Source organism: Dicentrarchus labrax, unplaced genomic scaffold (genome assembly GCF_905237075.1).
Source record: "Dicentrarchus labrax unplaced genomic scaffold, dlabrax2021, whole genome shotgun sequence".
NCBI lineage: Eukaryota > Metazoa > Chordata > Actinopteri > Moronidae > Dicentrarchus > Dicentrarchus labrax.
In genome coordinates this window covers 149,912-166,192 of record NW_026136862.1, presented here as the reverse complement: position 1 = coordinate 166,192, position 16,281 = coordinate 149,912, and the positions used below count along the sequence as shown (strand labels likewise).

The window sequence follows — 16,281 nt, the reverse complement described above, 5'->3', positions numbered from 1 at the left end:
TTAATATGATATAATATAATATATGTAATGTAATATAATGTAATATAATATATAATGTAATGTAATATAATATATAATATAATGTAATATATGTAATGTAATATAATGTAATTTAATATATAATGTAATGTAATATATGTAATGTAATATAATGTAATATAATATATAATGTAATGTAATATAATATATAATATAATGTAATATATGTAATGTATAATATAGATATTTGTATGGATTATCTATTATAACTTCAGGTAGTTTTGTAGTTTTTAGTTTCACTGTTTGTAGTCCAATAATCAATCAGTTGATTATTATTGATTACACTCTTCAAACTGAGTGAATAAACTGAATATCAAAGGGTCCAAGCTTCACTTACTAAGAGCTTTCTGCAGCTCCCGTGGTCTTCATCATCAGAGCTTCCTCAGTCCTGGAAAGGCCAGTAAGGTGACCTTGAGCCAAGATCTGATTTTACTCTGAGAGCCTCAGTTAAGGTGGAAATTCAGAAATGTTTGAGCACTTTTAAGGATTTTTAGACAACCTTAAAACCTGCAGATGATCAATTAAAACCATTTATTTATTATTAGCCTCTAATTGATCCACTAATCAACTCCAGCTGAGGTCATTGTGAGGTTTAATTCACGGGACAGGAAATATAAAGATTTAATATGTTTCAGTCCGACAGTAAAAAGCTTCAAACGGATCCATTAATACTGATTCATGAACTCCTTAACAGCATTCATCATTATTAAATATAAATATTAAGGACATTAAATAAAATTATTATGGACATTTAATATAATTATTACGGACATTTAATATAGTTATTAAGGACATTAAATATAAATATTAAGGACATTCAGTATATATAAAATAAGTGAAGAGATGTTCAGGAAAAGCTGGTTCCAGAGCTTCATCATATTTCCATTATTGTTATTAATTGATTAATTAATAACAGTGTGTGTGTGTGTGTGTGTGTGTGTGTGTGTGTGTGTGTGTGTGTGGAGGAGAAGATGACACCAGGAGGAGGGTTGGACCTGCAGCAGCAGGAGGAGGAGGAGGAGGACGAGGAGGAGGAGGTGATGGTGACCTGCGGACTGATGTGATCCTCCTCCTCCTCCTCCTCCTCCTCCTCCTCCTCACTAACACTCTGCCTCTCTCCGCTCCTCCTGGCTCGGCACGGCACGGCACGCTTTCACCTGGACCAGGACGGACTCAGACACACAGCCCGGGGACAGGAGCAGGAGAACAGCAGAGGGACCTGCAGGATCCGTGTTCCGGCTGCGGGCTCCCGTCATGCTGGGCACGGTGAAGATGGAAGGGCACGAAGCTCCGGACTGGAGCGGATACTACAGCGAGGAGGTCGGTCACTCTCTGCCCGCTGCAGCGCGCCTTTTACCGCCACTGAGAGGGTCTCACACCCGGGTCAGACCCGCCCGGACCAGGTCCTCTTAGATCCGAATTAGAAGGAAAATTCAGTAAAAGTTGAGATCAGTTGTTGTTTGAATGGAAGAAAAAACTTTATTGGTATTTATTTAATATTATTATTATAATTATTATTTCCATCAAAGTGTAAAAGTGCAGATTCCATCAGAGAGAGAAAACCGGAATATTAACGTTTATTATTGAATCAATCATTTGATTAAATGTTTATAGAGCTGAAGGTCTGCGCAGATTCATCTTCACAACTTTATTATTATCATTATTATGAAGTTTATTATTCTGAAGTTTATTATGAAGTTTATTATTCTGAAGTTTATTATTATGAAGTGTATTCATCTTTATTATTATTATGAAGTTTATTATTCTTTATTATTATTATGAAGTGTATTCATCTTTATTATTATTATGAAGTGAATTAAAATAATTTAAGAATCAATAAAGTGCATTAATAATATTAATCTGATTACATTCAATAATTCAGAGTTTAGATCATTTTAATATCAAACAAAGAAATAAAATTCAATCAAATAATCCGATGAATGAAATGTTTGAGCCGCAGTTGAACTTAAATTGAGTCTTTTTTAAAGGGAGTTCTGAATGGAGGATTTCTACGGAACCAAAAAATCCCTCAATTTATTGATCAGCTGGGTTTTAACTTCCAGCGCTGTGAACATTAGATAACATTATTGACAAATAATCAGCTGATAATCAGATGATAATCACAGAGTTATGAGCTGGTAATAATCCGGATTATCGGACAAAGCGGCCGCTGAAGCGCGAGGAGCTTTAATTATTATAAAGATCTTTATAAATGATACAACTGTGTATTAATGATTAATTGTTGTGTTGATGTCGTTATAGATCTTATTGTTATATTAGTGTAGTTTATAGTTGGACACAATCTGTTCCGCAGGTTGTTGATATTAAAGAATCTGATTTATTAATAATTATTATTATTTAATATGATTCTGTTGTTCTGCAGCAGGGAATCATGCATATATAAAGATTATATTATTTAGGAGGAGATATTAGACGTTATTGATGATTGTTTGATTATTGATTAAAGAGAAAAGGAAGCTGCAGCAGGGCGCGCGGATCAAATCTGATTTAAAGCTGCAAAACAATAAAATATAGATTCAAATCTCATAAATTATATATAATATATATATATAATGTATATATTATATAGATATTATATAGATTGAATTATATAAAGAATGTTTTATTACAAAAATACAACGACAGTCGGTCTGTCTGTCTGTCTGTCTGTCTGTGGCTTCAGTCCGTTTCATTAATTAGAGATGACATACAATAAAAAATATAAAATATAAAACATAAAACATAAAACATAATATATAAAATATAAAAATAAAATATAAAATATAAAATATAAAATATAAAACATAAAACATAAAATATAAAATATAAAACATAAAATATAAAATATAAAATATAAAACATAAAACATAATATATAAAATATGAAACATAAAATATAAAATATAAAACATAAAATATAAAATATAAAACATAAAACATAAAATATAAAATATCAATAAGTTGTGAAATATTGAGAATCAGACCTATACAGAGGTTAAAGGTCAGCTGCTGTCTTACGTTTAGATGATCAGTAATTCTGAACTGATTTATTAATTTGAGCCATTAATTAAAACACTTGATATTTATTGATTATTTTATCCATTAATGGTGATTAGTGATGGAAGTTAATGGATTCATTCACTGATAGTAAATTATTAATGGATTCAGTTGGAAATGAAAAGATCAATGTTTGTGTCTGTCTGTCTGCTGATCAATAAAGACAAAATAAATGTGTATAACATTAATTAATATCTTAGATAATCTTCATTAGAGTTATTAGAAGATTAATTAAGGAGGTAATCCCATCATTACATCTTAAATGATGTCACTGACGCCTTAAAATCTGCCTAATTAGTTAATGAAGAGCTTTTCAAATTAAAAGGTTTTCTTTTCAAATTAATGGATCTGTGTTTATTATTCGGCTGAATTGAAGATTAATTAACAATATATTATTCAATAATAATAAATTGACAAATGCAAACATGTTAAAGGTAAAGTTTAAAGCTGTCACAGTATGTACTCCAATATTGATCCAATATTGATCCAACATTGATCTGAATTCATCATCAGCGTAAGCTCTGGTGGAAAGTGTTCAATAAATCAGAAATAATAAATCAATCAATAAATAAATACTTTTAGGTTGATAACTCACTGTTAGTGTGTCAGTGCTGGTAGTCCGGATCAGTCTGGACCAGATCAGAAACCAGGTCAGAGGTCAAACCTGGAGGCCAGAATCAAAAACATAAAAAATAAACAAACAAAAAGCTGAAAACAAACAAAACAAAAGTTAAATGAAAAACATTGAAGAAACATTTGAAAAACATTGAAGAGATTTAAACTGAAACAAGATTTTAGTTTCAAGTTTCTGAACTGGGTCCTGGTTTTAGGTCTAACTGGGTCTCCTCACACTGCCTTTGGTCTGGACTAAAATCTGGTCTCAATGGTTTGAGTGTAACAAGCTCCAGAACCAGGACCAGTAAGACCAGACTAATTGGTACTGGTCCAACTGGTTCTAGTCTCTCTGCAAGTCTGGGGATTGGTTCAGATCTAACTGGTTCTGGTCTAACAGTCTCTGGTCTCTCTGCAGATGTACTCTCCGATGGCAGGCAGTGGAATGGGTTCTGGTCTTGGGATGGGCTCCATGTCGGGCTACATGTCCAGCAGCGGGACCACGTCAGGCTCCTTCAATATGTCATACAGTGGGACTGGTCTGAGCCCTGCTCCAGTGGGGGGGATGGGCGGCTCGGCTCCAGCAGCCATGTCGGGTTTGGGAGGGGGCGTGGCTTCGATGGGCGGGGCTTTGAGCCCATCAAGTATGGGCTCGGTGTCGGCCCAGCAGGCCTCGATGGGTCTGAACCCGTATGGGGGCATGAGTCCCACCATGAGCCCTGGCATGACGTATGGCGGCGGAGGGCTGAACCGCGGCCGCGACAACAAGGCGTTCAGACGGAGCTACCCGCACGCCAAACCCCCCTACTCCTACATCTCACTCATCACCATGGCGATCCAGCAGGCACCCAGCAAGATGCTGACCCTGAGCGAGATCTACCAGTGGATCATGGATCTGTTCCCATACTACCGGCAGAACCAGCAGCGGTGGCAGAACTCCATCCGGCACTCGCTGTCCTTCAACGACTGCTTCGTCAAGGTGTCGCGTTCACCGGACAAACCGGGGAAGGGCTCATACTGGACCCTACACCCGGACTCAGGGAACATGTTCGAGAATGGCTGCTACCTGCGGCGCCAGAAGAGGTTCAAGTGCGAGAAGAAGATGTCGCCAAAATCGGACGGCAGGAAGGAGCAGGGAGGAGGAGGAGCTTCTCCTTCTGGGGATTCCATCAAACCTCCAGGACTCCTGGACTCCTCCTCCATGCCCTCCTCCAGCCAGGCTGCCTCGCCTCCCGGTATGGACCTGCGGGGAGGTGTTGGCGGGGCATCAGACCTGAAGGTGTCCGGCTCACAGCTCCTGTCCTCCCTGTCATTGCCCCCCCACTCCATGGCGCACGAGTCCCAGCTGCACCTGAAAGGAGACCCCCACTACTCCTTCAACCACCCATTCTCCATTAATAACTTAATGTCGTCTTCAGAGCAGCAGCACAAACTGGACCTGAAGGCCTACGAAGCGCTGCAGTACTCCTCCTACAGTGCTGGGGGGGTGTCTGGCCTCGGGGGGAGGACCATGGAGCCTCTGGAGGCCTCCTACTACCAGGGGGTGTACCCCAGACCGCTCCTCAACACCTCGTAGTACCCGCTGCACTTCCTGTTTGGACTCTCTGCATGCAGCCGTCCTGGACTTCCTGTCTGACTGTGATGATGCTGAACCGGATCGACTCTGCTGCTGCTGGTTTCTGAACTCCTGCACTGTGACCAAACCGGGACACAAAGAGACACGTTAACACTCGGCTGTTAAAACCGATCCCAGGTCTGTGTTCTCCTCTTACACACTGAGTCACAAACAGTAAAAGTCCGTAATTGCTGCAGAAATCGGAGGCTCCAGAGGGGGCGCTTTAAAATACAAAATGGCTGGCTTTGGGCTATTTCTTACACCTGTTGGCAAGTAGTCACATGATCAGTGTAGACAGTCACATCACACAGAGCTTGTTCAGCAGAGGAAACCACACATCAAAAATCAACTCCACAATGTCAGGACAATGCAGAGAACTACCGTAAAACTCCTTTAATAGCCTGGTGTCTCAATTAGAGGCCTGGTCTGGATTGTGTGCCTCTTAAAAATCCACGTCACCACTGTAAGATGGCAGCGGCCGCATCAGGAATATTTAGACCTCAGTTTTGTAGAGTGGGAGCAACGTCTAACTTAATCGATGGTTTACATAGTTTGATGGTAGAAATACCATCTTTGCTGAATGAAAGGCCTGTTCCAAATAAAGGCAGGTTGAGGTCAGTGATTAAAACAAATAAAAGTGGGTTGTTAATTGAAGTTTTACAGTTTGTACTAAAACATCTTAACACCTCCTTATATTTCACTATCCTGTACATCCAGGCCAGAAGGCCACCAACCCACCAACAGGAAACTGGCTCTGTTCCGGTTCAAGAACATAGTTTTTGAGAGCATTTCGACCAAAAATAAATTGGTTCAGAACCAGGACAGTCGATCCCAGCAGGTTCCCTTGGGAACCAAACTCGGCGTGTCCTATTCTACAGGCTGGTCTACCTCCATTCACTGATGTTGTATTTCTCATTAAATTGTGAAACAGATGACTTATCAAAAAGACGCAGTTCAATGGCGTCTTAGTTTTATTGATGACACATGATTGGTTTGCCGTGAATTTCAGGATGATTCTAAATGTTTGAAATGAAGCAGTGTTTTTTCAGTTACAAGGTTGATCTGTTCTGGCTGGTCAGGAGGTGCTGGGCTTAGAAAATATTTCAAATGGGTACATTAATGAAAAAAGTTTAAAAACCACTTCTCTAGATAGCACGAGGTTCAAGAACTACAGCTAATTTGGTGGAAAAGGGGGAACAGAGTCACAAACAAAGATTTCAGACTTAATGACAACAGGATCAGTCAGACCAGAGTCCAGGGATGGTTTGCACCAGCTGGTCTTTACTAATCCTGGTCCTAACTGCTAAAACCGAGAGTTTATGTTGATTGCACCAACCAAACTTAAGCCTAATCTTAGCTACGTGCGTCCGTGTGAATGCCTGCTCCACCGTGGCTGTTGCCAAGCAGTGTGCATTGCTAGGATACAGTCTCCCGCTGTCCTGATAATTTGTAGCTAATCATCTTTAATTTGCGGCAACGTTATGTAGGATCAAAGAAAAGGAAAAGGCGATTTCACACATTTCAACAAATAGAGCTGTACGGCAACAGTGCGATGTAGAGAAATAACTGAGGTCATCAATGATTGCTCAGCCTTCGTTAGGAAACCATGTTCAGAAAAAGACATTGATGAACTGGTTGGATGTGACGCCTAGTCTCATCCAGATGGCGGCTGAAGCGTTGACGGTGCAACCGGTGTAACTTTTAGGTTGGGTGTCGAACGCCAAGTTAGGAGCTTAAGACCAGTTGGTGCAACCGGCCTGTCAGCCCTATGTCAGAGGTTCCCACGCTGCCGTCGCTAGAGTTAAAGAGGTTTCCAGTGCGAGAGATACAGGATCCTTTTCAGGCCTCGAATCGACTCGTCCAATAAGGACGCCATTCCAGAGACAGAGCTTCAACCCCCCCTCGTCACTCCCTGAATTTTGTTTGAGAGTACTAAAACTTAGAGGCCCCTGAGGGGCCCAAAGGGACCAATTCACATTTCTGTCTGTTTAAGTGACAGAGGGGTAAAACATCGATTAACAGAATGTTTAATGTCTCAAATATTATCGACCAAGTCTGTTTCCTATAGGCCTCTAACTCCAACTACCATCATGCATTGCACACTTAACTTTAAAGGTTTAAAATATTAAGTTTGTAAAGGAAATTCGGATGGTTTGAACGATATGCAGTTCGTTGGTTCTGCCTCCATCCGTCAGTCAGTCTGTTGCTGTGAGCAACATTAATGGTGTCAGGGCCCGAGGAATAGGACCTGAGGAACAGATTAATTATTATAATTCCTGTATTTTGATCAGAAATATGAGGAAAGGTTTATTTCTCCCACGACCCGGCCTGCGTCTCCGCTGACCTCCGGAGGGGTCATGACCCTCAGAGTGAGAGCCCCCCCCCCCACACACAGATCAAAGGGTTTTATTTAAAGGCTCAGTCCGCCTCGTCTGTCTCCGTCTGATCTCTGCTGAAAGAATCTGTTGATCACGTCTTTTTATTGATTATTGATCATAAACATCTGTTTACAATATCAGTGTGAAAACGTTTGACTACTTATACTTCATTACTTTATTTCACTTATTGAGATAAATTCACTTGTTTCACGACAAACATTATTATTATTATTATTATTATTATTAATAATAATAATAATAATAATAATAATAATAACAGGAAGACTTTGTTCCATCAGATGATGAGAAGGAAACTGTTGTTGTTATTTATGGACAGTAAATATATAATTTATATTCTATAACAATAAACTGGATGACGGCGTTCAGACGCTGATTATTGGACCACGTTGTAGGTTTCAGTTGGTGTCAGATAATAATAATAATAATAATAATAATAATAATAATAATAATAATTAAACATAACATTTCTGAAAACTTAAACAATAAAATAGATAATAGTGTTACTGTGAGTATCAATACCAGTGATCAATACCAGTGATCAATATTCACCATCAGTACTACACCCTGCTGGGGAAACATAATGATTATTATCTTCACGATCAATGAATATGTTTATTGAATTATTGATCAATAAAAAGGAGACTGTGCCTGCAGACCAACCTTCCTATAATAATCAATAAATAATACAACATTTATTAACAAACAGTTTGAATCAATATGATTGATCCCCAATAATCACATTTACTCCATTCATTGATTAATAATTGATCAGTTTGATGTAATAAAGGATCTTTGTTTGGTGACTCTCACTCTGTGTGTAAAAGGAGAACCCACTTCCTGTCTGTGTATTTAAACTGTCCATCACTGATTATTGATTATTGATTATTATTATTACCATGTGCATGAATGAAGTGGGAGGTTGTCTTCTTCTTCTTCTCTTTTCTGGAAAAAAGTGGCTGTTTTATGACCTCCTCCTCTTCCTCTTCCTCTTCCTCTTCCTCTTCCTCCTCTTCTTCTTCCTCTTCCTCCTCTTCCTCCTCCTCTTCCTCTTCTTCCTCCTCCTCCTCCTCTTCCTCCTCCTCTTCCTCCTCCTCTTCCTACTCGTTGTGTGTTTGTTTCTCGTGAGCTTTCGACTCTGCTGCATGTTCTTCTTCATGTTCTTAACTTATTCTGTCATTTTCAAATAAAACGAGGAAACATTTATTGATTTGTTGTTAATTTCTGATTATTGATCGTTTTACTGATAACAGCATTTTACTGTTTTTCTTCATCGTTATTGATCGATCGAGCTTCTGGACTCATCAGTACATTTATTTGGGGGTTTCACTGAAAGGTTATTGATAAAGAGTTACTGCTGATACGTGATCAATAAAAGGCTTTAGGGGAATATTATTATTATTGATAATCGATCAGTAATAAGTTGTTAATTATAAAGAGTTCAAAGACAAATCAGACAATAAAAACAATCAATTATAAATCAATCAATTAATGTTGTCTCTTCAGCAGCTCAATGAAAGTAAAAAAACTCGTAAATGGTTCAGATCCAGATCGTAAACCCTGTTTCTGATCTGTTTATTTGTTATTATTATTATTATTATTATTATTATTGTTGTTGTCGTCTGTGCCGGCCTGATGAGGATGTTTGCGGTGTCGTGTGGATCTGATGGGTCCTGGTTCTGGTTCTGGTCTCACACATTCATCAATAAAACATTCAAACTATTTTATTTACACTTTATTTTTTATTGACACTTTATTTTTATTTTGGATGAAATTTTTACAGAAAATCAGAATCATCTTCATTTTGATGTTTTGTTTGTGAGAGGTTTGTTGTTGTTGTTGTTGTTGTTGTTGTTGTTCCGTTTTGTCTGAATTTGTTTTAGTTTTCTTTCTGGTTGTTTATTTATTGTTTTCTTCCTGTCTCTGGTCCCGCCTGTCTGTCTCTCTCGCTGTCTCTCTCCCTCGGCTCTCCCTCCTCCGACATGCTGCTCAACAAGCCGAACACGGTGAACCTCCTGCGGCCTCAAAGCGCCTCAAAGCGCCGCCGCTGTCGCCGGATTTGGAGGCTCTTTGTGGGCTGTAACCTCCGCCGCCGCTCCGTGAACCTGAACACATCCCGACAGATTTCACTTTGATCTGAAGCTTTTTCTCACATTTTGGCCTCAGAGCCGCGAAATGTCTCTAATGATCCTGTAATTAGCCGCTAATTACCCGCCAACATGATCCCCGAAGCGGCCGCACGAAGCCGCAAAGACACGGAGCCGAGAGGAGCCGACACTTCTTATAATATAATATAACGTAGGCCTATATAATATAATATAATATAATATAATGTAATATAATAATATAATGTATTATAATATAACATACTATAATATAATAATATAATATAATATAATATATAATGTAACATAATATGCGACAATAAAAGCTTTTATTCAAACATAAAATAAAATAATTTCAGATGAAACTTTTATAAAAACCTTTGTGTTTTATTCGTTTTGCTCAAAAACAAAAACAAAAACAAAAAACAAATTCAAAAACGAAAATATATGAAATATATTCAAAATATTAAATATATTGAATATTATTGAATATTATTGAACTGACCTTTTCTTCAATACATTAAGTTTTTATTTTAGGAATATCTGGTGATGCGTTCAGGTTCTAAAAGAGGTCGGTAAATTATTTCACTGTTTTTTCAGCTGAATTGAATTCGTTTTGAAGAATTTGACTGAATTCATTTCTGGGTAATTGATTAAGAGACAGATGAAACAAATCGTTAATTATTGGGCCTGAAGAGTGACTTTATTTCCTGTTTGAACACAACGTTTGTAGGTTTCCTCTCCGGATAAACGGAGCATTTAAACTGATCAAAGTGAATATTTAAAGCAGAACAAAGAGTTTTTATTTCAGTGTGATGCGTTCACTGACATTTGACAGCAATAAATAAGGTGCTACTGCAGTGTAATATGTGTAATATGTGTAATATGTGTAATATGACATTTGGTTTGTGGATCAGCTGCTTATTGCCGTTTTACTGACGCTGACCTTCATGATTTAACCAAACACAGAGAGGCTTTTATTGTGGAGGGTCACAGCTGTCAGGCCTTTCATCACTGAAGAAAAAAATAAAATAAAAAATAAAATAAACTGACTTCAGTTCAGTTTGTAGATTAAAAACACTTTCAGATGATTTCAGATTTTTTATCAAAATGAAACAAAAAGTGAAAGTTTCTGTAAATAAACACACACACACACACACACACACACACACACACACACACACTGTCTCACCTGTTACTGCTGCAGTGAAAAGCTCTTATCTCCAGACTGCAGACGGAGCAGGACTCTACAAACACTCGGGTCACGAGTCCACGTCGCCCCTGAACCAAATCTTCTTAACCTAATATTTACTCTTTACAAGATATAAAATGAGTGTCAACAAGACAACAACTGCACAAAACAACACAACCAAAATCACATCTGTAAACATCAGCAACAAGATCACAATTAGAATTATTACAAAGTAATAAGTGATGCTAACAAAGGACATTGTGGACACTGAAGAAGGAAACAACGAGCTTGAACACAAACTGTAAAAGAATAAACAACCTCTCAGAGTAAACAACGAGCACCAACAGAGAGCTGGGATCAATACAATGTAAACAGAAGTAATAATGAGTGTGAACTATGACCCTGTGTGAGGACCATAACCATCATTAGCTCGGAGAACAACAGCTAATATTTCATAAACAAACAAAGATCAGTTCCACACAGTCCCACAGCGAGGACAATGTGAGGAAGATCATACACTGCACACAAAGAACTAATCAATAATCAATAAATACACAAAGGAGATAAGATCGTAAACATGATGATACAATCTGTAAACAAAGATCATTACCTGGAACAACAAACACGACTAATTAATGACAACAAAATTAGCATTTATGCCAACAGGATACAGACTGCACACAGATATAAGATATTAATATCAAATATAAAATATAATTATAAGATATTAATATCAAATATCAAATATAATTATAAGATATTAATATCAAATATCAAATATAATTATAAGATATTAATATCAAATATCAAATATAATTATAAGATATTAATATCAAATATCAAAAAATAAATATAAAATATAATTATAAGATATAAGATATTAAATATAATTATAAGATATAAGATATTAAATATAATTATAAGATATAAGATATTAAATATAAGATATAAGATATTAAATATAATTATAAGATATTAATATCAAATATCAAAAAATAAATATAAAATATAATTATAAGATATAAGATATTAAATATAATTATAAGATATAAGATATTAAATATAAGATATAAGATATTAAATATAATTATAAGATATAAGATATTAAATATAAGATATAAGATATTAAATATAATTATAAGATATAAGATATTAAATATAATTATAAGATATAAGATATTAAATATAAGATATAAGATATTAAATATAATTATAAGATATAAGATATTAAATATAATTATAAGATATAAGATATTAAATATAAGATATAAGATATTAAATATAATTATAAGATATAAGATATTAAATATAATTATAAGATATAAGATATTAAATATAAGATATAAGATATTAAATATAATTATAAGATATAAGATATTAAATATAAGATATAAAATATAATTATAAGATATGTGATATTCAATATTAAATATAAGATATAAAATATGAGATTAGATTTAACTTTATTGTCATTGCACAAGTAAAGGAACAATAAAATGCAGTCAGCATCTAACCAGAAGATCAGAGCAGTAAAGTGCATATGTAGAAAAATATGTAAAACAATAATAACATTATAGATACATATGATATAAAATATAAGATATAAAATACATTTATAAGATATACGATATAAGATATATGATATAATCTCATTAAATTAAATTGGAGATAACGACCTGTGAGAACAAGAAATAAATGTGAATAAGATAATAATGAACTCTATCTTATTTTATATATTATATCATATATAATATAATATCTTATATCTTATGATATAATTATATTATATATGTGATATAATATAATTATATCACATATTCTATATCTTATATTATATTTAATATGTGATATAATTATATCTTATATATGATATAATTATATAGTATAACACTATAGAAGTAGAATGTGTACAAACACAGAGAGAAGATAAAGAACAGATCAGAGAACAGTTCTCCGTCAGAAAGTTGCTCTAATAAATCCACATTATTATTTTACAGTGAAAGACCGTAAACTGTAAAACGGTTCAATAAAGTATCTGTCAATATAATCTTTATTGATCCAGAATAAAATCAGATTGATATTACAGACTGTAAACTACTGTCCACGGAATAAAAGAGTTAATATATTGATATATTTCCAGTGTTTACAGATAAACATTATCATAATGTTTATTTCCTCAATTCATTCATTAATCATCAATCTGAATATTGATTATTGATTTCACTGATAAGTGAGAGTTCATACTTAGCTGAATATTATTAATCTCTCTCTCTCTCTCTCTCTGTGTTGGACTCATATTTATTGTTGTTGTTTGTATTGTTTTTCTATTAATCAGCAGTTGTTTTGATATTTGTTTCTCAGAAAACAACAACCACAATCTGTTTGTGTTTTTACTCTTTTCTAATGTTTTATTTCATCTTGAAGAGTTTTAATCTCCCGCCATCAGTCCGGCATTCATACAAACAACAACAACAACAACAAGAGGGAGAGATATAATTCTATTCATTGTTTCTGACACTGTGGACTTCCACTCAGCACTGTTTGACATTGTTCACATTGTGCTGAGTTGATGAAATATTCATCAATAATAATAATAATAATAATAATAATAATAGTAAGTACATTTAGCTGATAATACTTTCAGAAGTTTTTTTACAGTGTGCTGTTTGTACTGTTACTTCACTAAAGTATCTGAGTACTTCCTCCAGGAACCGCCAAATTAAGAGAAGCCAAAACAAACAAACAAACAAACAAACAAACAAACAAAAACACAAACAAACAAAAACTCTGCAGCTTGGTGCAGGAAGCCGGAGCTCTGAGCTGATCGTGTGATAAACCTGGACTCTAACCGGTGCCACTGCCACCCAGTCTGCTGTAATACGAGCCATATGTTCCCGGCGGGGCGGAGCGGGGCCCCGGGGCCCTCCGGCGGCGGCAGCGGCCCCCGAGCCCCGCTATCATTTGAGTAAAGCCCTCGGCCCCTTTTCTCTCCGCTCGCGCCTTATGGAGGAAAATGTCGTCCACAATACGGCGGCCCTCGGCCCCTTTCTTCCTCTCGCCTTTCATTCAGGAGCCGGGGCCCCGGGGCCACTAAGGCCTTTTGATGGGGATTGGAATTAATTATCTCCAATAACACAATTGTGCTCGAGCAACGAAAAGAGCAAATAAATCCCCTCCAGAATGAGAGAGAGAGGAGGAGAAGAAAGGAGGAGAGAGAGGAGGACGATCAAAGGGGAGAGAGAGAGTCGGGTGAGAGACACTGAGGGAGAGACAGAGAGAGACAGAGAGAGAGACAGAGACAGAGAGAGATAGAGAGAGAGAGACAGAGAGAGAGATAGAGAGAGAGGGACGGAGAGACAGAGAGAGAGATAGAGAGAGAGGGACGGAGAGATAGAGAGACAGAGAGAGGGACAGAGAGAGAGAGAGAGCGAGAGAGAGACAGAGAGGGGGCATTAGAGGGGGTGCAGACTCTGATTTATTTGTTATCAATAATAATCAATGTATCAGCTGATCAGAGTTCTTCCTTTTAAAGCGTAGCTCGCTGCCCCGTTGCCATGGTAACATGATCAGATGATGTCAGTATTGATCTCTGGAAACTAAAAACGATTTGTTTGTTTGTTTACTGTTCATATGTATTGATTGAGTAAATCAGTGCATCTATTGGCTGACGGAAGGTGATCGATGATGTCATTTATCAATCAAACCTCCTGTTTCTATCACAGTAATTAGGGTATTCTAAATGTAATCAATCACTGTGGAGATAATCAATGGTTATTCAATCACTGTGGGAATAATCAATGGTTAATCAATCACTGTGGGAATAATCAATGGTTAATCAATCACTGGAAATAATCAATGGTTAATCAATCACTGTGGAGATAATCAATGGTTAATCAATCACTGTGGGAATAATCAATGGTTAATCAATCACTGGAAATAATCAATGGTTAATCAATCACTGTGGAGATAATCAATGGTTAATCAATCACCGTGGGAATCCAGACCACCATCCACCTACTGTTATACAAAGGACCCTTAGACAGGTTGTTCAGTTCTGATATACCGTAAAGCTTCCAATAAAAGCAGGGTTCCTAGTAGACGCAGGTCTCTTTTAAAAGCCTGGTGTGGCTACTCGTTCTCGTCTCCAATAGAGGCCTGGTCTGGATTTTATAGAAATGATCTCGATGTATAAAAACTCTTAAAACCCACCAGGTCGCCTGCTTGAGCGAGTTTTAAGTCGTTTCAATCTCCTACACAAATATAAATGTTTAAACTTCTGTCAGTATGTACATAATGAACATCATTAGATCAGTTATAGATTCTCCACAATTCAATATATTTCACTTTCAGTTCAATATATTTTACTAAAACTATCAACACTAAACTATAACGTTAATCCATTCTGACTTACCGGTGGCACGGTAAACAAGAGAGACGGAAAAAAACCTCTGAAGCATCATAATCATCATGTTAGTTGTCAAATTTACTGAACAAACCTCAAGAGAAAGAGCAGTTAGTTTAGTTTAGTGTTAAAGGAATCAAAGGCCTGTCCCCAATAGAGGCCTGTCCCCAGTAGAGGCCTGTCCCCAATAGAGGCCTGTCCCCATCCCCAGACCTGTCCCCAAAAGAGGCCTGTCCCCAGTAGAGGCCTGTCTCCAGTAGAGGCCTGTCCCCAGTAGAGGCAGGGGGAGTTCAGTGATTAAAGCAAATAAACGCCTGGGCTATTATTAGAAGTTTTACGGTATATATAAAAACATTTTACATAAAGTAACACACACACACACACACACACATACACACACACACACACACTCTCTCTCTCTCACACACACACACACACACACACACTCTCTCTCTCTCTCTCTCTCTCTCTCTCACACACACACACACACACACACACACACACACACACACACACACACACACACACACACTCTCCCAGGTGGCGTCAGAAGTTGGATCTATAACAAACTGAGTCTTTCTTCAGAACAAGCAGATTAACGGCTGCAGGATTAAAACCAGGACACCCAAGTCGACCACGAGTGGTCCACCGTCACCGTGGCAACAAGTCAGCAGGAGGGGGGTGGGGGGGTCACACACACACACACACACACACACGCACACACATACATATAAGCTACATACCTCCAATATCTCAGAGTGAAGTGGTTGATGGAAAAGTTCAGATTTCACAATAAAAGCTCTGTTTGAACCGATCACATTGATCACATTAATCAATAAGCAGGTTCAATAATCGGTTCTGAGT

General features: G+C 36.8%; 2 protein-coding genes across 3 annotated transcripts in view; one reads left to right on the top strand and one right to left on the bottom strand.

Moving 5' to 3' along the window:
• The window catches only part of LOC127360268 (uncharacterized), a 94,507-nt gene that overhangs the window by 38,655 nt on the left and 39,571 nt on the right, over nt 1-16,281 (bottom strand). The window lies entirely within an intron of this gene.
• foxa1 (forkhead box A1) lies at nt 1,184-9,445 on the top strand. The gene is made up of 2 exons (XM_051394610.1): nt 1,184-1,359; nt 4,126-9,445. The coding sequence occupies exons 1-2, from the start codon at nt 1,294-1,296 to the stop codon at nt 5,281-5,283; spliced, it is 1,224 nt and encodes a 407-aa protein (XP_051250570.1). The 5' UTR covers nt 1,184-1,293; the 3' UTR covers nt 5,284-9,445.

Coding starts and splice junctions, on each gene's coding strand:
- foxa1 (XM_051394610.1), top strand. CDS start 1,294: ATGCTGGGCACGGTGAAGATGGAAGGGCACGAAGCTCCGGACTGGAGC. Junction 1,360..4,125: donor GCGGATACTACAGCGAGGAG/GTCGGTCACTCT, acceptor GTCTCTCTGCAG/ATGTACTCTCCGATGGCAGG.